Source organism: Lemur catta, chromosome 6, assembly GCF_020740605.2.
Source record: "Lemur catta isolate mLemCat1 chromosome 6, mLemCat1.pri, whole genome shotgun sequence".
Taxonomy (NCBI): domain Eukaryota; kingdom Metazoa; phylum Chordata; class Mammalia; order Primates; family Lemuridae; genus Lemur; species Lemur catta.
In genome coordinates this window covers 74,953,618-74,979,951 of record NC_059133.1, presented here as the reverse complement: position 1 = coordinate 74,979,951, position 26,334 = coordinate 74,953,618, and the positions used below count along the sequence as shown (strand labels likewise).

At 32.7% G+C, this 26,334-nt stretch overlaps 1 protein-coding gene across 5 annotated transcripts in view; it reads left to right on the top strand.

Moving 5' to 3' along the window:
- CCDC91 (coiled-coil domain containing 91) overlaps positions 1-26,334 on the top strand; it is a 487,635-nt gene that overhangs the window by 41,316 nt on the left and 419,985 nt on the right. For 2 of the 5 annotated variants that reach the window (XM_045554112.1, XM_045554114.1), the window contains exon 4: positions 25,908-25,997. The exons of the other annotated variants lie outside the window; for them this stretch is intronic. In XM_045554112.1, coding sequence (XP_045410068.1) covers positions 25,908-25,997 — 90 coding nt within the window. The remainder of the gene's footprint in view (positions 1-25,907; positions 25,998-26,334) is intronic. 5 annotated transcript variants of the gene reach the window in all.

Below are 26,334 nucleotides of genomic sequence, written 5' to 3'. Positions count from 1 at the left end.
ATGGAAATGATGATTAACAAGAATAGTCAGATTTTCTGAAAGAAAGAACAACTATTTTGTTGGTCTTTTGCATAGCATATAATATAAGAAAGTTTTTGAGTTGGCTACTCATAGCAATCTATTTTACAGAAAAAGATCTTTTTATTTTTGGATAAGATAGCTCTTATTTTTTGAAATTGTTCCCAATTAACTATCTTTTCTAAATGTTTATGAGACTCATAATGTTCTACTTTTTAGGAGACTAAGAGCAGAGACTTTTCAGAAGGAATGGTTATCTTTTGATACACACATGTACATATAAATGCACAAATGTGCATGTGCCTATATATTAATATATCAATCAGAATTTAGGTATGTATATATGGATATATATAGCTAAATATTCTGATTTCTTTCGTTTTCCCCCCTTTTACCTTCCAATGCAGGTTCTCTACTTATACTGTTTTGAAAGGACTGTATCTTTACTTGATCTTGCAAGTTCTCAGAACTGTTAGTCTTAGTTTGGTGTCACTACTTTTTTTTGGATTATGTTTTCTAGTTGCAACGGACTCAAAATATCAGAATCCATGGAATTTATTTTAATTTTTTTTATTTGTTCATTCACTTATCATATATTTGAATATATGCTGTGTATGAGACACTCAATGCCACATGCTGTGGACCTTATTCCATTTTCAGGGATGCCATGTGAAAGTTGTCATCCCAAAGGACAGGATGTTTTATAAAATGTGTTGTTAATATTAGCAAACACTTTAATCAGTAACTTTAGTTTCAAATCTTTGATAGCAGTTACATGAAAAGAATATTATGTCAGAAAGTGTTGTCATGGAGCTACCAATAAAAGGAAGAAGTTGAAAAAAAAAAGTATTGTCATGTTGCCATTGTGTACAACATGGGTGGTGCAGTATTAGAGGCAAATGACTGTTTGCTTTTGCTTTTAACTGTATCACAATATAAATTGTCTAGAAGGCAAGGTGGGAGGCAAAACCTTGAACACTGTCCTTTCTAATATGTTTCTAAGTTCTTTGTAGCACAACACAGACCACATTAGAATGCATTGACCATCAAAGGGAAAAACTAGAGATCCAGATAGATACTTCAATCCAAATTAGCTCCTTCAAAACAGCCTAGATAGAGGGCAAACTAAACTGTCACAAGCTGACCCTTTAGAAGGAATAATGGGAATTGGACCAGCAGATGTTGAACTGAATAACTTAGATGTGGTTCACTTTGCATCTGGAGCTATTTGCATACAAAGCCAACAGGAAAGTTCAAACATTTTTCTCAAGACATTGGCAGAGAACAACCTGGAAGACAGATGCCTTTTTGATTTCATGGTTGAGTTTTCCATTCTCCATTCTCCTGTCCAGGAAAACCTAGGACAACAAATCGGTCATTTTATTAATATCCCATTACTGTCCTTGCTAACCCTGTTTTTCCAGTAGAATCTGTGTTACACATCTACGAGAGCTCAGAACCTGAGTCCACAAATTTTTGTTTGAGGAAAAATTGTTTCGATATTTTTCTTCAGATTAATCTGTGGTTTGTACATAGTAATAATAAACATTAATCAAATTCATTGGTCTCATCTATATTTGAGGTAAAATATGAAAGTGACTCATTACATAGTCACATATGTGCATTATAATAGGCAGTGTGGATGTTTAAAAACTTTTCATCCCTTCTACTTTCTATCTACATTAGACATTTTTGTTAGATTATAAGCCAGATTTCTATTGTAGTGTATTCATTTCGTAGTATCTTTACTCAGATTATTTGAATGTGAGTTTGCCGTTTATCTTCTTTTTGCTACTTCCTATATTTTCTTTTTACCTCCCAGGTTATTAACTCACCTTCTTTTACTGTGGAGCCAGTTCTTTAAAATGATACTTAAGATGATAGTTTCTATAAGGCTGTACATTATTGCTGTACATATCAGTATTAGTCTTGATGTGGGTTTTCAGTAATTGTGGAAGTTTATGCCTTCATTAATGCATACAACAGGGAATATACCAGTGATATTTCTTATGATTTTGAAGATTAGGTTTATAATATGGTTCACAGTCAAATATCCCAGACTGGAGTGAAGAGTTCTGGCTTTGCCTTCAACCAACTGTGTAACTTCTCTGAAACTCAATTAGCTAAAATATAAATTGAAGGATTTATGTAAGTATTCTTCTGGATTTTGAGTTCTGAGTTTATTTTTAATTTTATTTTCTGGTTACAATATCTGTAATATGAGTAGCTTCCTCCAGGTGAATCATGGTGCCTGGTTTTAACTGCATGGTACAACTGACACAGTACTAATCTAGTAAATTACATTTGTTCCGAAAACATAGCTACAAACATGGAACACACATGTTAATGTGAAGAACTATAATACTTAAGAGAAACTTTGTCATTTTCTATATATTTTAATTATCATTTACTGTTTACACTGATTTTTCTTACAGTATTTTATGGTACCATCTTTATCTGTTCTGTCTGACTCTGAATTTGCTTTTTTAAAAGACTGTAGTGTGCTTTTTAGGATATTTTAGAATATATTTAAAGAAAAATAGTTTAAAATAGAGTGTTTTGGGGATTATCTCATATTACTAAAACATGTTTAGCAGCAAGTATTTTTTCTACAATGATTAATGTAATGCCCTGACTCTTTATCATTATAATGTTAAAGTAGCAAAAGTAAAAGGCTATATTTGGCTCAGTAACAGTAGGAATCATTCTGATACCAATATATACATGTCTATTTAGGTATTCATTTTGAATTACATTTCTTTGTCTTCAGAAGATATACTTTTTATAGTTTTCACAGACAGACAGGCACATACATACATATATGAAGCACAAGGGCATGAATGTAAAGGGAAATAATACAAAAGATACACAGTGAAAATTTTTCTTTTATTGTAGTTTTCTAGTCTCACTTCTGATACAAGTAGTTTTACAGTTTTTTTTGTAACCATCCAGACATGATCTAGGCATGTAAAAGTGTATACTGTCCTTTCTATATAGATGACAGTGTATTATATATACATACTAATACCCTTTGCTTTTCTTTCTGCAATAACTTAAAGAAATTTCTACAGAAATATTTATAGATCTTCCAAATTTATTCTGGTGGTTGCATAGCATTCTTTTTCATGGATGTACCGTTATTCATGCAACCAGTTATTTTCCCTTCAATTTCTTGCTGACACAAACAGCCCTATAATGATTATTCTTGTATGTATTTTCAGCAAACATATTTTAATTAGGGTGATAATTTACATTGTTTCTGTGACTTGAAAGATTACTTAAAATTAATGAATAGTTTACTTATTAATTTTACTAATATAAGCATAGAGCAAAACATGCTCTTTAACTCTGAATAGTGTCAAATTTTATATTTAAGGTCACACATGAAAAAACATTGGCCATATTGAAGGAGATGATAATTTTATGAGTGTGTTGAAAATAAAGTCATACTTTATTATTACCATGGGCAAACTAGTAGTAACATGGTAGTTTGAACTGTTCTTTAGTTATGACATTGAATTTTTTTATGTTTAAAATAGTTGTTCATTGAACAATTGTTTATAATAGCCCCCATCTAGAACAACCCAAATGTTCATCAGAAGTAGAAAGTTTAATATTTTGGGTTGTATTTATATAATAGAACATTGTACACCTGGAAAATTAACAAACTACAGCTACATATAATACCATGGAAGAATCTCATGAACATATATACTGTCCTCACAGTACCTTTAGGAAATCAGTAAGAGGTCTCAACTGGCAGACTGTTCTATAATGTAATAGCAGATTCTGTAATATGAGATCCTTCACACAATCTGTGAAGTGTAGAATGTCAACCTCCCCTTGGGGTTCTGGAATTCTTGTTCTTCATTAGAATGAGGGCTCCATTATTTTGGTTAGAGAGTCAGACCCAGGAGTGGTTCAGAGAAAGCCCCATGTCTGAATCTTCCAAAGGACAGAAGTCATCATCCTGCTTACTCAATTGGGATGGCATGGGGAGGAGAGAAGGGAATAGATTTTAGATGTAAGAACTATGGATGAATAGTGCAATATGGGACTAAGAAAAATTTTAGAGCTTGACCTAAAGTCTCTGGTATGGTGGTCAGAGACCAAGGCTGAACCTAAAGCAGACAAAAAGCCTCCATCACTCAGCTCTTCCCTCATTACGCCTGAGATTCTTGTATTGGACTCTTAGGCGTAACTGTGGCTGGAAACGGTAAATTCTTCTGCTGTGGGAATTCTCAAGTGGCCAGATAGAGGGTTGAAGGACCCACAGGAACTAAGACTTACAGGACAATGAGACCAGCATAACCAGAGGCTGTGACTGAAGTGCTATATACACAGTTGGCTTGATGTCTCTGGACTGATGCTCTTAATGAATATTATTAATATTATTGCTAATGTGGATTAAAATCCATTTATAATTCATGCTCACCTAGGATGAGTTTTCAGGCACTTCGTCCAAGGTTAGGCCTTTCATCTTCTCATATAGCATCTGTAACTCTTGGTATTATTCTTGCTATTACTCTTGGAAGCATTCCTGGTTTCCTCTTGTGGGGGAAGTTATCATGATTTCTTGAGATTCTGGAATCTTCTAATACTTTTGTGTACCCGTTCCTTCCTTGTGATTATCTATTCCACGTCTCATCTGTCAGAGAATTCTGTAGTTTCTAAGTTCATTTAAACGTGGGACTCTTTTCACTTCTCTCCACTTCGCTGGTCTCTCCACTTCCCCCAAACCATCAATCTTTCCTAGATGACTTCTGCAGCTTTTTCCCTGCATCCACTCTGTCTTTCTTAGTTCTTTAAGTGGCACCCTTTAAGAGGGCTAGGACACAATGAATGACCTTTAAATATTGACTGTTTGTGCCATTTGATTTTAAAGTTTAGACATGTTCAGAATTTTTTCATTTTTGTGGATTCCTGAATATCAAAGCATAAAACATTATTTAGCTATAATTTTGGAGGTTGTAATTTTGAACCTATTGTTACGGTATTCTTGTGAATCTCTTGTAATTTCTGCATTGAGTACTAAAGGTTTGTACCTATTATTTATACAGTCTCCTGAATAAATCATATAAACTAATTGCAGTTATCAACTCCTGCATGGTTTGGCATTGCTCTTGTGCCTAATCAAAGTCTTTTTTAATCTGATTTCTGCTTTAATTTACATGATTCTTTTGGCTTGTAGCTATTATGTGTTAAATTTTTCTTCCTTAATAAAGCATTGCTGAAGTGAAGATATAATAATTTTTAATATTTTCATTGTGACTATTTCCTTCATTTAAATTAGAATTGAAAATCTTCTAGGTTTGTTCTTTTTGAAGTAAATTTGTTAAAGGCCAGTTTTATTGTGGTCCTCCTCAGATAGATCATTTTGGTTGATGGACCTTGCCAAGTAATTTTAGGATAAATAACACAGAGACTGCATAAAATACTTAGAAATTAGAACAGAAAGATGTTTAGGTATATACTTTAGAACTGTGAATAAATAGTGAAATTTTTACCAAATCTTAATCCTGTAGAAAGTTTGCTTAAGACATGAAAGTTTTGATCATTTTGAATCTGTCAAGTCTGAGGTCATAGAAAAGTGAGAAAAAGGTGATTCAACTGATTTGAAGGAAATTTTAATTCAATTTGGTTGACAACACAGAATTGACAAAACACTGTAATCAAATATTAGGTTATTAAGTATGGAATGTCTGATTTCTGTAAGTACTAAATTTGACAGTTGATATCTCTGACATTTCACTTTGACACTTTTTTTTTTTATTGTGAAGGTACCTCCTCATTCTTTCAATGCACATTTTGGCTTGTGATTATCTTTCACATTTTTTAAGAGCAATTTTTGTGAAACCATGGATAAATCAAAAATTCGTGTTATTTTTGAATATGAATTCCATCCTGGAAAAAGTGCAGTGCAGACAGCTCGACATATCAACAAAGTGTTAGGGAAGGACATTGCTAATGAACACATAGTATGTTGATGGTTTGACAAGTTCCATTCTGGTGATTTTAATCTTGAAAATGAGCTATGTGGGTGACCTGAGACCAAGGTGGATAATGATGAACTGAAAGTTGTGGTGGAAATGAATCCATCTCAAGCTATGTGTGAATTAGCAGCAAGGTTTGACATTACTATTCCAACAATATTGGACCATTTGAAACTAATGGGCAAAGAAGCTGGATAGATGGGTACTGCATGAATTAAATGAGCATTAGAAGAGAAATCATCTTGAAGCTTGCCTTTCTTTGCTGTCACACGTAAAGGTGAACCATTTCTACACTGTATTGTTACATGTGATGAAAAATGGATTCTTTTAGACAATTGCAAGCATTTGGCACAATGATTGGATAAAGATGAAGTGCTGAAACACAGTCCAAAACCGAATATTCATCAAAAAAAGGTAAGTGTCTGTTTGGTGGTCCAGCACTGGTATCATCCACTACAGCTTCATGAAACTTGGTCAATGGATTACAGTGGATGTCTACTGCAACCAGTTGGACTAAATGATGAGGATGCTTGCAGTTAAGCAGCTGAGATTGGTCAATAGAGAGAGGCCAATCTTTCAAGACTACATGTCACAAAAAGCAATGCTGCTCAAACTACAGCAGCTGGACTTGGAAACTCTCTGTCATCTACCGTATTTACTAGACCTTACACCAGCTGACTACCACTTCTTCCAGGCTTTGGACCACGTCTTGCAAGGAAAAATATTAAATTCTCAGCAAGCTGTGGAAAACACTTTTCACAATTTCATTGCCACGTGCTCCCCAGGCTTCTTCCCTGCTGACATAAGCAAGCTACCTTTAAGATGGTGAAACTGTGTCAATGGTTTAGGCACATACTTTGATTAATTGTACTGCTTCTTGTTTGAGATGTAATAAACTACACTTTTGACTTGAAATCGGACATTTCATATTTAATGACCTAATATCACATATAGTTTGGTTATTCCTGGCTACTGCATTGTACCTAGGAAGGCTATCAGACACAGAGTTTGAGTCCAAGTAGGGATCAGCAGGGCAAAGGCCTAAAATGTTTAGGGAGGCAGGGCTTACCTAAAAGCTTTGCAGCAGAGACAGAGGGAGAAAGAGAACATCTTAAGAACTTTTTGTGTTAATCTTTGGCAGTGTAGATACTCTCTCATTTTTACATTTGTTTTAGGATATATTAGTTTTTCTTTTATGATTGTTATTTCCTTTGCTCTATTTTGTTGGCTTTATTTTACTTTTTCTGATTTTTAAAGTTTTGATGCCTATCTCATTAATTTTAGATATAAGCATTTAAGGCTGTAATTTTTCTCTTTGATTACTGCTTTTACTGTATCCTGCCAATTTTGATTTTTTAATTTCAATTTTGTGATGAATTGATCTTTGAGTTATTTTGGAAGTACTTTAGAAGTTACTTTAGAAGCTGGGGTTTACAAAGTTTGGAAAATGTATTTAAGGGTAAAATTTGTTTATCATTCCTTGTTAGTTTCTTTACTTAATTTTTGCCCAAGTATTTCGTACTCTTTTGACTGATCCTTAAGTTGATTTTTTTTTATATTGACCTTTTTTGCCTTCTATGGGTGGTTTAGCCAGGTACCTATTCTATACTTTCAGAAACGGAAATTTTAAGTTTTTTTTTTTTTTAAACTCTTTATCAATATAGTTTACTAGTCTTATTTTAGTTATTGTCAAAACTGAAAAACTATATAAAAAATGAAGCATATGGGGCTCTTGCTTGTTAGATTATGATATTAGTGTATCTCGACTGTTAAGACATTTGTATACTTTTGTACTTTGGAGTATTGTATCATCACTGGAATATGTGTTTATGGCTTAATTAAAAATGATGACAAATGTCAAATAAAATTTCTTTCTTAGATCCATGACCTTTGTAAATAATTCATAAATTTATATTCCTTGATGATCTTTAAAACCATTAGTATCTTTATATAATTGAATATTATATGTGTGTGTGTGTATAATTCTTGTAATTTTTGAGTGACATTTCTTTAGAAAGAAAGGGCATTGTTATTGGTTGTGATAGTACTATTTAAAGTTTAAACTTGATGTCATTATGAATTGATTGGGTGTAAACCAAAGAGATATATTTACTTTCCTCTTTTTATTGTACAAATTGTACAGTTTTCCATGTAGCCTATGAGATGGTAAAGAGCTTTGTGGAGGAGTAGATTGTAATTTTTGCCTTATTCAGATTGCTGAGTACTGTTAGGTTCTTGAGTCTGAATCAGTCTTTCAGGGTCCTGGGGTAAATTAATTTTAATTTTCATAAAAGGACAGTGTTTTTTTAAAGATTGGAAGGATAGAAGTTTAACTAGTCAAATTTATTATAATTTAGAAAAACTTCATTGTTTTGCCTATTGCAAATATTAATTAAGACTTAGGGTAATAAAAACTCTGATGTAACAGAATCTATACTATAAACTTTTCTGTGTTTATCTGTTGAAAATTATATGTATATTTTTGAAGGTTTATATACAGTTATTGTATGTAATTTAGAGAAATTTTAGCTTTTTGTTTTAGATTTTTAATTTTATAATTATGTTTTACTTACCTGCTAAGGTTTATGGTAAATTAAATTTCAGAGATATACTATCAGTTTTCCTAAAGGCTAATTGAAGCCATATTTCATAAGCCCATAACTCATAGTGATATAGTTACAAGTTTGTTAAGTAATACAAACATTTCTGTGTAAAATCAAGCAAAGTAGACATTAAAATTAATAAATACTTTAGAACTGAAAAAGCCTTATTTTCAAATGTATTTTTATAAGAATAAGCCACAAACTCACCTTCTTTATAGTAATTGAGCATTGTAGAGATTTCTAGATGGCACTGTTATAAAGGGAATTTCTACTCATCATGGGTTCTATGGGTAGGTGCTACCTCATTTAAATTACAGTTTTGTTTTGTTTTTTTCTAAAATGGGAATAATTAGTTTTTGGCATATCAGATGCTGTTTATTTTAGCTTTGTCTTGAAATGACATTGCCTTTTGGTCAATTCAGTTATTTATCTTTTTGCAAAAGCTGAACGCAACTGCAATGGTTAGTACTATTACAGGATGAGCATCCAAAATCTGAAATGCTCCAAAATCTGAAACTTTTTGAGCACTGACATGATGCTTAAAGGAGATGCTCATTGGAACATTTTAGATTTTGCATTTTCAGATTTGGGATGCTCAGCTGGTGAATACATAGTACAAATATTCCAAAAGCTGAAGAAATCTGTAGTCTGAAATACTTTTGGTCCCAAGCATTTTGGTAAGGGCTACTCAACCTGTAGTCAGTTTTTTCTATTTCTTGCTTCAACACCTTCCTTGTTTTCACTTCCCTCAAACTAGTTTAGATTTATATAAAATCTCATCTGGGCTATAGTATTAAATTAACTGGCTTCTTTGCCTTCTGATTCATTCTATACATAGTTTCCAGAATAATCTTTATATAGTAATCTTGTTATTATAGACCTACCCTGAATTCTTTTGTCTGACTTCAAGGGCCTCTATGATCTGGTAATAGCCTAACCACGTAGACTTTTCACTTACTATCACCCTTGACATACTAGTGGCCCAGTAAAACTGAAATTACTTACTCTTCTCAGCACATTTTCCCAATGTATTCTTACCTCTGGTTCTTTGTTCCAGTTGTGCTCTCCAGCTAAAATTTTCTTCTCCGTTCTCCACCTTTGCATGTCTAAATCACACCCTTTCTTCAAGGCCTCGTTTAAATGTCACTTTCTCCACTTAAGCTTTCCTCAGTCATTCTTCCAACCTCCCCACTCCCAGAAAAATCTGGAAGTGACATTTCTTTTTTATTAATTACTGTTTTTTTGTTTTGTTTTGTTTTATTTTTTTGAGACAGGGTCTCATTCTGTCGCCTCGGCTAGCGTGCAGTGGTATCATCATAGCTCACTGCAACCTCAAATTCCTGGGCTCAAGTGATCCTCCTGTCTCAGTTTGTCCAGTTGCTGAGACTACAGGCACGCACCACCACGCCGGGCCTGTTAATTACTGTTTTGTTTTATCTGTAGCATAGCATTTTATACTATTAGTTATTTTTTAGGTTGAAAATTATGACACTGCATACCTCTGGTTCTTTCCTACTTATCTAATCTTCCATTTTTGATATCTTTACTTGATTATCTCCTTTCTCCCTTGCTCTTAAAAATTGTTTTTCTGGAGTTCTGTCCTGGATTCCTTTATATTTTTGCTCTGATGAAATCTTCTAATTGGAAATATCCAAATTTGTGCCTTCATTCTTGGCCCTTCTTGGGAGCCTTCTTGGCTCGTTCCATATGTACTTTAAAGTCAACATCTCTAAAACATAACATATCTTCCCTTTTACTGCTTCAAACCTACACTATTATCTCTTTTCTCACTTAATAAAATCACTGCTCACCCAGGAACACAAGCCAGATAACTATGTGTATAAGTCATTTGGAAATCTTTTTCTTTATTTGGTACAGCTAATTGACTGGGACCTCTATAATCACCATATTCCTTCTGAGCTCTTTACTTTTCAGTTATACTTAAGTACTTGCTGTTCCTTAAATACATCCTGTGATTTCATGACTCTATAGCTTTTTATATGCTGTTCTCTTTGCCTGGAAAGTCCCAGTAAGAATTATACAGACTTGGGTATGAATTTTGGCTTCACTGTTAATAGCTATGTGACCTTGGTCACATTAATTAGCCCTCAAGTACCTGTTTATCTGTAAAATGGTACCTGTTTATCTGTAAGCAAACTCTGCTTAGAAGAGGTATTGTGAAGATCAAGTGTGAACACACATATACATGCATACATATTATGTAATCTTTATTATATAGATATATTCATATATATGATAATATATTTAATAATATGTACATGTATATAATTAAAAGTGATAATTAAAAATTAAATATGTACATATGCCTGAGATGGTGCTATTTAAATGTTATGTTTCCTCTTTCTGTTATCCTTCCTCTGTCTGGCAAGCTATTTGTCATGTTTTAAGCCTACTTTAGGATCACTTCTGTTGTGAAGTCTTTTTTTATAAGGGTAGTGCAATCCTTTTTAATCTGTACTTAATCTACCACATCTTCTATTATGTGTTATAAAATTTTGCTTGTGTGTCCCTTTACTAGAATGTGATCTTTAGGGTAGGGAAACTGTCTTGTTTATCTTCTTATCCCCTTTAATAAAACTTTAAAATATATCATCTATGAGACCTCTCAAGTTAGGTACAGATGTCTGTGCACATAAAAGTATATGGACTTTCCTGAGAAGTTCATAATTCCTTGTAGACCCTCAGAGGAATCTCTTACTTAAAGAAAGTGAAGACTCATTGGCCTAGCATTGATACACACTAAACAGATATTCCACTGAATTAAACCATGCGTTTCCTAACACCTGGGTGACACCAGCAACTTTATGGTTCTGGATTACACTGTGGGAAAGTAAACTGAAAGCTATTAATCCTGCCCCTCACTTTCCTGCCTCAACCTTTGATCTTCCAAATCTTTCAATGATAAGTCTATAATCAGGTGCTTCTCTGTATTAAATCCCTTTCTGCTTGAAATTTCTAGAATGGTTTCTCTATTGCACTAAACCTTTCCTACCACAAGTACATTAGGATCCTGCTAATCTATCAGGGAATCCTATTACCTATCGTTTCTTCTACTCTTGTCCGCAATAGTTTATATTCTCAACACAGCTATCCCAGTGATGCCTTTTTAATACCTAGATGATATTTACTCACAATCTTAAATTGGCTAACAGAATTTTACCTACCTTTTTTTTTTTTTTTTTGGTGGCATAAATTTGATTTCTGAGACAGGCCTTTTTCCCAAATCTTCAGAGTATTTTCCTCATTTTGTTTTATAGTATATTTTCATAGGATTATTTGTTTTGCCCTGACTCCTTTTTTTCTCAGTTGCCTTTGTAGGCTGGCTTTCAACCAGTTGTTGTCTTCCGTGTTAAGAGAAATGCTGTTGGTCTGGCTTTCAATTTATAGGGGCTACCTTTCCCTTGGTCTGTCGTTTCTCCTACTTGTTAGGGAATTTAGTCAGGGGTCTATCAGACTGTCTCTGCCAGGCATACTATCCCTTTCAGCAGTGAGTGTTTGACATGGTCTGGTTCTTTCTTTCTTTCTTTATTTTTGTTTTTGAGACGGAGTCTCACTGTGTTGCCCAGGCTAGAGTGAGTGTCGTGGCATCAGCCTAGCTCACAGCAACCTCAAACTCCTGGGCTTAAGCCATCCTACTGCCTCAGCCTCCCGAGTAGCTGGGACTGCAGGCATGCGCCACCATGCCCGGCTAATTTTTTCTATGTATATATTTTAGTTGGCCAGATAATTTCTTTCTATTTTTAGTAGAGACGGGGTCTCACTCTTGCTCAGGCTGGTCTCGAACTCCTGACCTTGAGCGATCCGCCCGGCTCGGCCTCCCAGAGTGCTAGGATTACAGGCGTGAGCCACCGCGTCCGGCCTGGTTCTTTATTTTTTAAATCTGATTTCTTCTGTAGTATATTTAACAGAAATTCCTGAGGAGTTCCTCATGTAAGGATGGTACTCTTTCTATAATAATTTTAAACATTCATGATGCAGGCTTCTTTTTTATGTTGAGTAGGTCTTTTCCATTGCACTGTTGGAATGGAGGAGTTTGTTAGGCACATACTTGTCATATGTGGAATATCAATACACTTTGTACTCTTGATAAAATTTTAGTGCACACCAGTAGCTTTGGAACATGCCTAATGCAAATTAGGGTTTCTGGACTTTCCTGCACTCCTTGCTTTCACCATTTGTGATTATACTTTTTTTGTATTTAATGTTTATGTATTGCAATAGTGATTGTCAGCTGGTCTCCATCTCCTTAAATTTGACCAGGCTTTACTTAGTTTTAATGAATTGAGTACATTGGGATGAAAGTAGCACAATTTTATTCATGGTCAACAATGGGAATTAAATAAAAGTAGACTATTTATTCTGAGATGATGTGTTCCTTTTTGCCTAGGCTTTGTACTACGCCTTGTGAAATAACATGGATTAACTCTATCCTCCTATAAATAGCCTCGAATGAAGCAGGGTTTTTATTGTCTGAATCATAACTCTGTTTTTATGAACTTGAAAAGTTTCATGGAATATTCCTGATACGGCATTGTAGTATGGAGGATTGGTGGAAAGAACAGAGCTATTAGGAATCAGGAAATTGCCCATTGTGGTCTTAATCTGTTAATGCTTGGTAGGGTAATTTAGGCAATACTTGATTTTTTTAGACCTCGTTAATTGTAAAATGTAAAATGGAGACGGTTGAGCTTGTTATCTAAGGTTTCTTTTATATGCTGTCTTGCTTATAGACACTGGGATGTTTTAACCAAGTGAGAAGTTTGGCAGGCTTTCTCCAAAGAGGCCTTAGAGATGGGCAGTTATTTTCTTGTTAAATTTGCTTCTGTTCAAGGTTGGAAACTGCCCCTTGCTTATTCAGCAATCTCATTATATTGAGAGTAGAGTCATCTCTCAGAGACAAACTAAGCTTATGAAACTTACATGTAAAAGCTGAATGTCAAGTTATTGATTTACAATGATAAATTTCTGTGCCAGAGACTGGAATACTAAGAGTCCGTTCTCTCCCTACATGCAGAACAAATGGAAAACCACGTTACGATCAAAAGGTGTATAATGAACATGGAATTAGAATAAAGGGAATTAAATACATTGAGTTTAATGACTTTGCAATGATTTGCTAATAGGACTAGAATAATTTAAAATGTTGGCTTAAGTATCCTTTTCTCTGAATAACACTTACATGAACTCTTCCAATATTTATCTGTGTTATTTTTCCTTTTGTTTAAGTTTCTGGGGCTGATCAATCAATCTTTCTGATTAATTGTATCATTTCTTTAAATATATTAACTGGATAAATTAATATTTTGTATTTTAGTATTTTACATATCTGTGTTTTGATCACCTATTTGATGATTCTTCTAATAATTTTAGTTTGTAAAGCAATATCCCAGTTAGTATTTATCATAAAATTTGTTTAGGAAAGATAGTCTTGTTTTGTTCATTTTCTAAATGAGGAAACCCGGGCTCAGTGTCTACCCTGAGGTACTGAGCTCTAAGTTTAGAATTGGGATATGAGTCTAGTTCTCAGAGTTCTGTTCTTGCTATTCTATGCTTTCTCTTTCTAAGTGGTTTGAGTTCTCTTAAAAGGATCACAGAGAACTAAATATATATTTAAAATATTGGCACATCTGTGATCTAAAAGTTTTTTTTATCTGAATTATACATTCAGACATTAAAATACTCTTTTGTCAAGGCAATAGGAGCCAATTGTGTACTATTTTTTGTTAATTATATGTGTAGGATCATATTAAAGTTAAACCGTCACTTTTTTCATGAGTTTAATACCAAATCTAAACCTCAGATTAATATTTACCTTAAAAGATTAGTTTATAAAGCTGCTTACCCATTCTGTAAGTTTTCTTTTTAAATACAGGGGCTTTCAGCATTGATAGTTCTTGTTAACTTTGGCATTTCACCAGACTCTTTTGACAAAACATTTCTTAAATGAAGGCATTTCCCACTTTTTTCTTTTTACTTTGAGAAATAGAAAGTATATGCCATTTTCAATTTATTTTACCCACATGGCTTATTAATTTTAATGAATATAATGATAAAACTTTATTTAAACGGTATATTTCTTCTGGATTTGGGCATATAAAATTGTTTTCAAGGTAATCCAGGAGTTTAGGTGTCCAATAATTGCTATTATTTCTAACCTGCTAGAAAAGAGGAGATAGATAATCACACCTAGCAGAGTTAAGAGCTTTATGGTCTGTAGTTGGCTCACATTTTGCTTTTGAGTCCGCTGTTTTTGGGTTGATGGCACATAACTTTAGATATTTAGTAAGTATATGTTGGTGTGATGGCTAAGTTCTTTTAAGAATAGTATTTTCATCATATTGATAAAAAATAGGCTTTTCTGCTGCTGTTGAGACCCTTATGATTACCAAGTTTATAAAAGCTGCATATATGTAGTATATACATGGTCATGTAGATACAGGTTAATTTTGGGACTATTTAAATATAGCAGTCTATTTGGGTAGTGTTGATGCTTCTCAAATGTTAGACTTAAACTTGGGCAAAATACCCCCAAAACTCTTAAAGTGAACAATTCTGTTTGTATATAACAGTATTCATTTTGTGTATACTCTGAAAATGATTATGGGCAGGTTTATTTCATTTTAGAATGTTGAGTCAGCTTTTCACAAATGGTAGTTATGTTTATAATCTGCTACCTATTAGTATGCTACTGAGAACCTTTGTTTGATATTTATATTTTATGACTTAGATAATAGGAAAAGAAAAGAAAAAAAATTTTAACTCCAAGACACAGTGATTAAGTCAAAAAGTGCTAATATGCATTGTGAAAAGGTTAATAGCAAGAGTGGCTTGGGCATATAGAAAGTAGTAAGAATAGAAGAAACTCATTCAGAGAGTAAGAGAAGAAATCTGCAATTGAAGAAAAAGAATAGCACACATAGAAGAAATAGAGAATTGAAAAAAATCTCCATAGCCTAAATAGAATGGAAATTGTGGCAAGCTTTATATTGAAGGTTCAAAGAAATGGAAGAAAGAAAAAAATAATTGTGTTATAGTTTGCTAATATTCACATATTATAACTAGATTTCCCATTTGATTAAGTCAAGGGCAGAAGAGGACTTTAAAGTAGTTTTGTTTTACTTCATTAAGTTTTGTTTTCCACTGGCAGTAGGATGTAATTAAGAGCTTATTTGAAGACTGCGGCTTTTGTTCTTTTAATGGGCATTATTAAAATCACTATGTATGCTAAGTAGTCATGTTTATGTTTCTCTTTAGGCTTTTAACAACAGAACAGTAACTTCTGTTGTTGGTATTAATTTAAATATATACTTTGAGGATGTTAGTTTATTTAAATTCTTAAGTTTTCATCTCTTTTTTTTAAACTTTATGTTTTTACTGTTAGGTTCTCTATATTCTGTTTACTTGTTTATTTTCATTGTTTGTTTACCTCCTGGAAAACACACTCATATCCCCCCATCCCCACACCTGCCACAGAACCTCACGTGATTCTAACTTGCATTTTTAGTCAATGTGGAGTGGAGAATATGAGCTTTAGAGTCAAACAGGTGAGAATTCTGATGCTGACTCAATAATCTTCTAGCTCCTAAAATCTTGGATTTTAGATTCTTAAACCCAGAAACTTAGATTCTTCATTTATAAAATGGTTGTTATTGTGAGGATTAAAAAAATTGACACATGAAAGTATTTTGTACAGTGTCTGGACCTTAATATATACCCCAGTCAATGACAATTCTCTCCTCTTTCTTTATTTCACTTAGCTTAATAGAAAATTGAGTTATTCTTTTTGGTCATGTAGAAAACAATATTTTTAAAGGAAAACTATTCATTGTCTACATTCACAAATTTCAGGGTTATCTGATTCTAAACCTTTGCGTTGTCTTTGAGCTATTTTATATTTTACAGCTCTTCATATGTTGTATGTAACTGATAGACATGAAATTCTGTTATGTCTAGTAGAAATTTGATTGACCCCTCCCCTTTGGAAAAAGCAGTTTCACCTCCATTTGCAGTTCATTTCAACTTTCCTTTACTGCTTGTAAATTTGTGCTATTTTAAAAGTCTTTGCGTTTAGACTGTTTATAACATTAGCCTGGTGTCCTTATTGTAATGAGTAGAATAAGGTCTTTTACATTATTCATTTTATTTCTGTGAGAGTCAAGGTTTTACCCTCTTTTGAAACTCATGTTTTTATGTTTAAAATATTTAATACTTAAAATGTTTCAAGAAATGTCTAAATAAAATTTCAAGAATAGATTGATTTATTGAACACCTGTTATTGCAGCACACTAATGTTTTAATCATTTGATATTTGGAGTATTCCAACAGTGATATCAACTCTACAAACATGGCAAGTCTTTCCATAATATGTAACAACTAAGTACTCTAGAAAAGATTTATTTGTTTTTCATTATTTCAATGCCAATGTGATAGTCTCAGGGTAAAGCTTTCCAATTTACAGGATTGCTCTGTATCTTACATTACATAGTGTCTTGAATGTAGTGCTACCCTACAATTGTTTTTTGAACGAGTGAATAGCTAAATAAATGAGTTCAAAAAACAACACAAGCACTTTTTTTCTTAAGTGCCTCATCGTGTTATAATGTGTTTCAAGGAAATTCTTTTTTTTGAGACAGAGTCTCGCTTTGTTGCCCGGACTAGAGTGCTGTGGCATCAGCCTAGCTCACAGCAACCTCAAACTCCTGGGCTCAAGCGATCCTCCTGCCTCAGCCTCTCGAGTAGCTGGGACTGCAGGCATGCGCCACCATGCCCGGCTAATTTTTTCTATATATATTTTTAGTTGTCCATATAATTTCTTTCTATTTTTAGTAGAGACGGGGTCTTGCTCTTGCTCAGGCTGGTCTCGAACTCCTGACCTCCAGTGATCCTCCCACCTCAGCCTCCCAGAGTGCTAGGATTACAGGCGTGAGCCACCACACCTGGCCTAAGGAAATTCTTAAGGATCTAGTTTCCATAAACTGAGGAGCCCAAAACTACCTCAGCAGAAACTTAACATTTTGAAATGATGTGTTCAAAATATATCACTTCAACGTAAGTTGTGATATCCCTTTTTTTCCTCCGCTTTGAAAATTGCTTAGAATTTTGGTCACTCCATGTAAGCAAGAGTTAAAAGAAAAAAATCTTAGATTTTGGATAGTAAGTTTGGCTAAAAGATTTTGGAGTATTTCTTTCATATTCTTTAAACTTATTAGACTCGTTACTTTTATTTTACTTTATTAATTTATTTCTGCTTTTACTTTTATTTTTTAGATACTGTGGGATTTTCTTTCTGCTGTGATAATGAAGAAGCAGTGTGGATTGAAATAGCTTATTTTTTTTTCCTGTTCAGAAAGTTTTATTTATGTTTATATTATATGATTTTGTTTTGACCATTCTAGTAAAGGATTGTGGAAACTCCCCCTCTGCATGTCTCTTTTATAAATGAAAACATAGTTTGTTTTTTCATTTGCATAATTCTGAAAATTGCTCATTACAATTTCTCGTATATAGTATTGCCCAAACAGCCTTCAGGGACACACTGTTATTCCTCAAAGCAGCAAGCAGGGGTGGATTTACAGAATGTTCATAACTCTTGGGAATAATTAAAAATAACTAAAATGGTAGAAATTTTATCAATTATGTATCCTCCTTTTATTAAGAAAGTGACCATTTCTATTTCTTGTTTTCCTGCACCTTAGCCTTTTTAAAGGTATTACATATGTCTCTTTTACTCTCCAACCTACATATCCTAGATATGTACTAAAATCCATTAAATTATATCCATTAATTTATAAATCAAGGGTGATTTCCTGAAGGGAGCCTTCCTTTGATGGCGGCAATCATTTTCTAAATACTGACTTTTACAATGTTCTTTGTCAATTAAAAAAACCTATATGCTTATTTTTTATTTTAGTAACAGCTCTTCATATTTAGATACGCTATTTGGATCTTCCTAAACTCTTGCAAATTCTTTATTTTCCATAACTAGCAGTGGTTTCTCTATGTGACTGATTTTCGAAAGTCTCAACAGTGAGTCTTAAACAGGAAGAAGTAGACCTGAAAATAAATCAGAGCATCAGAGGATTTGTGTGAGATGATAGTTTGTGAAGGGGGTAGTCACCATCCTCTCATGTACCTGAGACATAAAAGAATAGGAAAAAAGTGGGTGGTGGTGGTGCTAGATTATGAAATAGGGTGTTTGAATGAAAAATTAAGGCCAAGAATATTTTCTAAGTTAAAATTTATAAAAACCGTTATTTTATTGGCATTTTCCTTTTTATTTTAACCATTAACACAGATAAACAGATTTTCTTGGGTATAGGTAAAAGTGCATGGATATTTACACCTGTTTCTTGTTTAGGCTTTACAAAAGTTATTATGTTTATATAAAACAAAACAGTTGACCACAAACAGAATTACCAGAAAAAAATTGCATACTGTTTGGAAACTTGGTGCTCCTTTGCTTGTGTGATGTTTTGATGTAGTTGGCTTTTTTTGTGCCTTAGAAGAGGTCTGTCAATGAAAAATGATATGTCCCAGTGACTTTGCTAATTACCCTTACAAAGTTAAAGATGAAGAACTGCCGTTCATTGCACATTTGATTTGCTTTATAGCTGTAAAGGAGTATTATGCTGACTTTGTATTTTCTCTGTCTTAGAAAACTAAGGATTTCCTATTTAAAGTGAAGCAAATTTTGTCTATGCCCTGATTAAGACTTAAAAACTAAGCAAGCAAACATATAACCCCACAAAACTAAATATTACAGATTTCTGACTCTTAAAAACTTTTGGCTGTTTTTTTCATGGAAATTGGTGCTGTTGGGTATACTTGATCTTCTGAATTTAAAAGATTTTGGGCATGAGGACTGATGCTAGTCAATTTTTAATAGACCAAAGAATACTGTAGCAGTTTGAAACTTTAGAAATTGTATCTTCTCACTAGTTGAGAAAATAATTAATTATATTTTATGTACTAGAATTTTAAATTTTTTATTATATCTAAAAATTCCAATTTGTTAAGCACACATATATAAAACATGTATATCACCGTTATTTTATTGGCATTTTCCTTTTTATTTTAACCATTAACACAGATAAACAGATTTTCTTGGGTATAGGTAAAAGTGCATGGGTATTTTACACCTATTTCTTGTTTAGGCTTTACAAAAGTTATTATGTTTATATAAAACAAAACAGAGTTGACCACAAACAGAATTACCAGAAAAAAATTGCATACTGTTTGGAAATGGGTGGATGAATTATTGTTATAGGACATTCACCTAAAATTTAATGAAAATATGTGAATTCAAGGATAACAAAAAACTTAGAGGTTTAACTGAAAAAATCTAGGTTTTTTTTTTTTTTTGGAGGGAAATGTATGTTCTCTTTTCTTTCACAGATGATATTCATTTATCTCATTTTATTTTTAAAATTGGATGTGGATTGTGATATGCTTAGTAAACATATTTATATTATCAAGTTCAACAAATTTCTGGAAATCCCATTGATGTCTCTTAAATTGAAAGCACATATAAATTGTAGGCACTCTAGGCTCAACTCTCCATATGTCTGGAATGAGTACAGGTGTGATTAACAGGCTGCTAGAAAGGCTCATACCTCCAAATCTTGTGTTCATTGGTCTGTTGCTGATTGTTGACATTGCTTCACAAGAGCTAATTGGCTCTTATTACTCTTTAGTTTGAAGTAGGTCTTTCCTGTCTTACTGAGAACATGCTTTGATTGGTGGGATAACGTAGCTCATGGGGGTTGACTACTAAAATTAGGAAGGATATTGAAACAAAAAGACTTCAGAATTATATTGTAAGCACACGTACTTATTTTTTCCTTGTTATATTTAAAAATAACACTCATGAATCTGCCATTTAATTTAAGAACTAGAGTATTACCAATTCTGGTAGTTCTCTTCTGTTTTATCCCTGTGCCTTTGCCTCAGAAAGAACCACTGTCCTCAATTTTGTATTATCATTTCTTTGCTTTTGTAAAGAATAATTTTATTATATATGTATATCTATCTCAAAGAATTTTGCTTGTTTATGTGCTTTATAAAAATGAGTTCCTATTATTCTAAGTCTTCTGGGATTTACTTTTTTTACCCAAATTTATGTCTCTAAGATTCATTCATGTTATTTCACATACCTGTTGTTCCTTTATTTTCACTGCTAAAAAATATTCCAATGTATGGTTATGCCACAGCTGTTGTCACTTATTTGCTGTTACGAATAGTACTGCTAGAAGCATTCTGATGAGTATTTTAAGGGGTAAAAAGTCTTTATTTAGCCCTTTTGCCTAGGGAAGATTTTGTTGAGTCCAGATATTTTTCCCTTTAGGAGTAATTCTTTAGATCTTCTGTTGCTTTTCCATTATATAATTTGCGCTTTGATTTTTCCTCTTTAACTTTTTATTTTGATTTACAGAAAAGCCATGTGAAACGGACAAATAATTCCTATATACCCTTCATTCGTTTTCTTCGAAGGTTAACATTTTACCACATTTGCTTTATCATTATTTTTTTTCTCCTTATTTTTCTTTTTTCTTCCTCTTCTTATTCTCCTCAATATTTATTTAGTGCTCTTTTTGTTCTTACTCTGAAGGCATAGAATCAAAATACTGTGTTCCAAAGTAACTTGGGTTAGTTTTTAAACCACCCCCCACCCCCCACAGTGTAGGGTGATGAGGTTATTCATTTGCAATATGGTTTAGTTCATTTGTTGCTCTTTGTATTAGATTTTAGGATTCAATCTTCCATTCCCCTGCTTATTGATTTCATATTTCTTTTGTTGAATATGTGAAAAATTAGTAGTTCTAAAAGTTCAGAACTATATTAAAGCCTATATTCAGGGAAGAGAGATTTCCTGCCATTCTTATCCTCTGTCTTTCCTCCTCATTCCCACCTATCTCCTATTATTGGTCCCATTGGTTTTTGGCTTTATCATTCCTGTGTTTCCTTTACAACAAATGAGTAGATTTATGTATATTCAACTTTTCATATATTTAAGGGCCATTTATTTATTTTCATTTTGGTAAATTGTCTATTCACATCTTTTGCCCATACTATGTTTTTTTTTTAATTTCCCCAATCTTTTTTTGCACAGATTTTAAATATTCTTTATATACTAGGTATATTAGCCCTTACCTGTGATACATGTTACATGTATCTTTTTTCTAGTGTATCAGTTGATTTTTGTATTTCTTTAAGGTAATTTTTGACAGCAAAAGTTTTGTATGTTCTATCGTCAAATTAGTCAGTCTTTTCTTTTATCATATTTGGAATCCAGCCACAATTAGAAAACCCTTTCTTACACTCAAGGTAAAGAGGAGGAATTCACCCATGTTTTCTTCTGGTACTTATATGGTTTCATTTCTTAAATATTTAGATTGCCGGTCTTATCTGGAGTTTATTTTTGTGTATGGTATGAGAGATGAATCTAGTTTTATCTTTCCCAAAGAACTAATCAATACTCCTAGTACTATTTATTTAAAAGCTCATCTTTGCCTCCGAAATTTGAAATGTCACTTTTATCATATACTTGTTTCACACATACTTTTATCTGTTTCTCGACTTTCTGCTATGTTCTTCTGGTCTGTTAATTGCTGTACCAAATAATACACTGTTTTATTTATGGAGGTTTTATAGTATGTTTTAATTCAATTTAATATAGTATATTTTAATAAGATAGTAGTTAATATAGTTTAGTGTATTTTAATAAGAGGGGCTGATATTTCCCTTAGAGCTTTTCTTTTTTAATGTTTTCCTATTTTTGCCAGTTTACTTTTTCACATAATATTTAATTTCCATTTATCTAGCTTCATTATGACAGACCTCACAGGGATTGTATTAAGTCTATAAATGAACAAGGGAAGACTGGCATTTTTATAATGTGTAGGTGTCCTATCCAATTACAAGGGATATCTTTACCTTTATTTAGTTCTACCTGTGTGTCTTTCAGGAGTGTTTTAAAATTTTCCTCACATTTCCTGCTAAATTTATCCTTTAAGTATTGTATTTCATCTTTGTTGAAGTGAAAAACAGTATTTTCTCTACCATTATATCTTCTGAGTGGTTATTATTTTACATATAACTGATACTGATTTTTGTATGTTAAATTTATATCCTGCTACTTTACTGAATGCTTTTGCTGTTTGAGTTAATTTTATCATGGATTCCCATGATAGGAGCATGAGGTAGTTTTCACATTTTTCATATTTTTATGCTGCTATTTGATTTCTCTTGTTTAATTGGATTAGACTTGTGGCTTTAGTACAATGTTAAATGCTACAGAGATAGTAGACATCCTTGTCTTATTCCTTACCTTTGAGGAAATGCCTTTAATTTTTCCCCATTAATTAAGGTGCTGCCTTTATGAGGTTGATATGTTTTATTAAGTTAAGAAGTGTCCATCAGTTCCTGTTTTCTTCAGTGGTTTTAGCCAGAATGGGTGTCTAATTTTATCAAAAGCATTTTCAGAGTCTTGGGATAATCATATCATTTTTCTCCATAAGTCTATTAATAGAGAGTATTATATTAATGAATTCTGTAATAGTTGAAAACCTTTTATGCCTGGAATAAATTTCCTTCATTTTGAGTGTTCTTCATTTTCAATTTTAGAGTATTTCGATTATTAAATTTTTGGTAGAAATAGTCTTGAAATAATCTGAGCCTAATGTTTTGTTTATGGGGTAGTTGCCTGATAACTTTAATTTTTTTCTCAAGGAAATAGATCTATTTTCAGAAGTTTTTTTTTTTAAACTCTAATCAGATCAACTTTTATAAACTGTATTTCTGTAGAGAATCACTCATTTTTCTAAATTTTTAAGTTTATTTACTAAGAAGTCTGTAGAAGAGTCTTATGATTTTCTTTTTAATTTCTTTTGTATAGCTATATACTCCTTGTTATTTAATCTTCTATATTTGTATTCTTTCCCTTTTATTGTTAACTGCTACTTTAATTTTTCTTCAAAATCCAGGATTTTGATTACTTAGATTTACTCTTTTTTCTTATTAATTAATCTACTTCAATGTCTACATTATCTTTATTATTTTTCTTATTTTGCTTCTAAAATTTTCTTTGTTTCTTTTTTAGTTTGGGTTGGGATTTAATTCATTGATTTTTTTGTTTGTTTATTGATGTGTTGTTCAAGGCTATAGATTTTTTTTTCTGCCTTAAAGTATCTCATAGATTTTGACATACAATAGTTTGTCGTTATTTCTTAGATAATGTTTTATTATCTAACAGATGATAGAAAATTAGAATTGTGTTGTGGTTGAGTGGGTAATGGTGAAAAGATTTCTAGAAAAGCTTTTTTGAATGTTGCCAAATGATAACTTCAATGTCAACTTCCATTTACTATTTACCACATACCTGTCACTGGGCTAAATGGTTTGTATATATTATATTTTTTAAGCTGTATAACATCATTTTGTGGTACATATTATTTCCCCATTTTCAGAAGGGAAAACTGTAGCTTAGGGGAATTTATGTAGTTTGTTTAAGACTGTATAACATATAAGTTGTTATTGTTCAAATTTAAATCCATTTCTGATTCCAAAGCCTATGGCTTTTACTTAAGCAGTAATATTGTGAGGTCACAGAGGTGTTGAACAGTATGGCATAATAAGGGAATGTTGGTAGCACAGTGTGACTGGAGTGACGTTAGCACTTAGTAATACTGTTTCTGGCTTGGGCAAATGGTTTATTGAGGTACTAATAACTGATATGGAAAACATGAAGCAAATTAAGTTCATGTGAGATGATGGATAAGGTTGATGTACTTGTTGGACAGCTAAATAGAACTGTCTGGTCGTAAGGTGAGTATATGGATCAGGAGGTTTGCAGAGTGATTTGTGTGAGAGATGTGAATTTGGGTCTCATTAGCTTGTAGGTGGTAGTTTGAATAACGGGTTTTGAAAGTGGTAACCCAGAATATTGTATACGGTGAGAAGATAAGAAGGTGTAGGAAACAATGAAACTTATGATTTAATGGAGGAAGAGCCTGAAAAGAAATCAAGGAAAAAATAGTCAAAATATTAGGAGGAAATCTAGGAGATCATGGTGTCACAGGCACCAAAAGAGAAGTTTCAAGAACACTGGAGAGTCATTAGCATCATGTGGTCTGAAGAACTAAAGAAATGTAAGATTGGAAGTGTTCATTTGATTTAATAGTAACTGAAAGGACAAGTATCTTAACAGTTCCAGTGAAGTGGTAAGAACTGGGTTGAGGAAGAAGAAAATGGAGACAGGGATGATAAATTGTTCAAGAAATTTGGTTACAAAGAGTAAGGACGATAGAGTGGGGGCAGCTGGTATGAGGTTCAGAGTACCTCCATTCCCCCTCCCTCCATTCCTCCTTCAACTTCCTCGTTCTTCTTCTTTTCCTCCTTTCTTTCCCTTGTCCCTCTCTCCCACCTTTCCTGTATTCTACCCAATCTCTGTCCTTCTTTTCCTGATATGATACACTTGAATATTTAAGGTTATAGGATGAGAATTTAACTTGGGGAACAACATGACATCTTGTCTTAAATTACAACTATAAGTATGAATGACATAAAGATATGTTAAAATATTTAGGTGGTAGCTCAGAATGATACTGTTAATAGTTTCTTGAATCCAGGATCACTTGTCCAATAAACTTTAGTAATAATGTTTAAAATAATAATGAAAATAATATCAACACTGCTCTAAATGCTTTACGTATTTTAGACAATTTAAACCTCATCAGCAACTCCATACCCATTTTATACATGAGGAAACTGAGGAACAGGGAAGTTAGGTAACTTGCCCATTATTCTATACTTTGTATGGCAATGTGGTTCTAGAGTCTGTGCTCCTAAACACAAGACCTGTATTCCTTCTCGCCCCACTAGCTATTGCCATACCTTTAGAAATTCATTTGTAATATTTTTGTGATAAATTATAGCTCAGAATTAGAAGTTAGGATATTTTGATGTTTTAGAGAATTCTCTCAGCATGTAGAATAGTGAAGATTAAAAAAAATTTCTGAAAAAGATATACCAAGTACAAACATGAATTAAAGTTCCAGGCCTCCTATATTTGAGTTGAAAAAATTGAAATGCCCATGGGTGAAGTTGGACTGTCTTAATTATACAACTTGTGGCATGTAATATCTCAAAAACACAATATTGCTTCATAATAAAAGTGTATATAAGATAATTAAATGATTGCTTAGAGTACCAATCAGAAATTGGTATATTTTTTAGTTTGTTAATCCCTAATGGCCTTATACATGTCTTTCTTCAGGGAAAAAATGCAATTTCCATTGTGAGCTGCCTTCCAGAATTTATGGTAGAGCTTCGCTGACGTTACTACTGATGCCAATGTGGAATAAAGGTGTTTATAATTTAGAAAGTCAAAACGTATAAATGGGTTGTAGTAAAAAATGACTCAGTTATTCTTCTTAAGTTTTAAAACACATAATACAAATTTATTTGAATTTTTAGGAAGAACATTTGAAAATAAAGTAATATAAATACAACCTGTTTATTTTGCCCTTATCCATATTTTTGTCTTATGTCATACTTGATAGTTGGGTTTTCTTTCATGACCTTTGTATTAGAGCCCTAATCACAATCTAATGATAATGTGTTGTGAGACTAAATATGAAAAAAAACCCATTATTTTCCTAGATAAATAACTCAGCAAACTTAATTTGACTTTATTTTGGCAT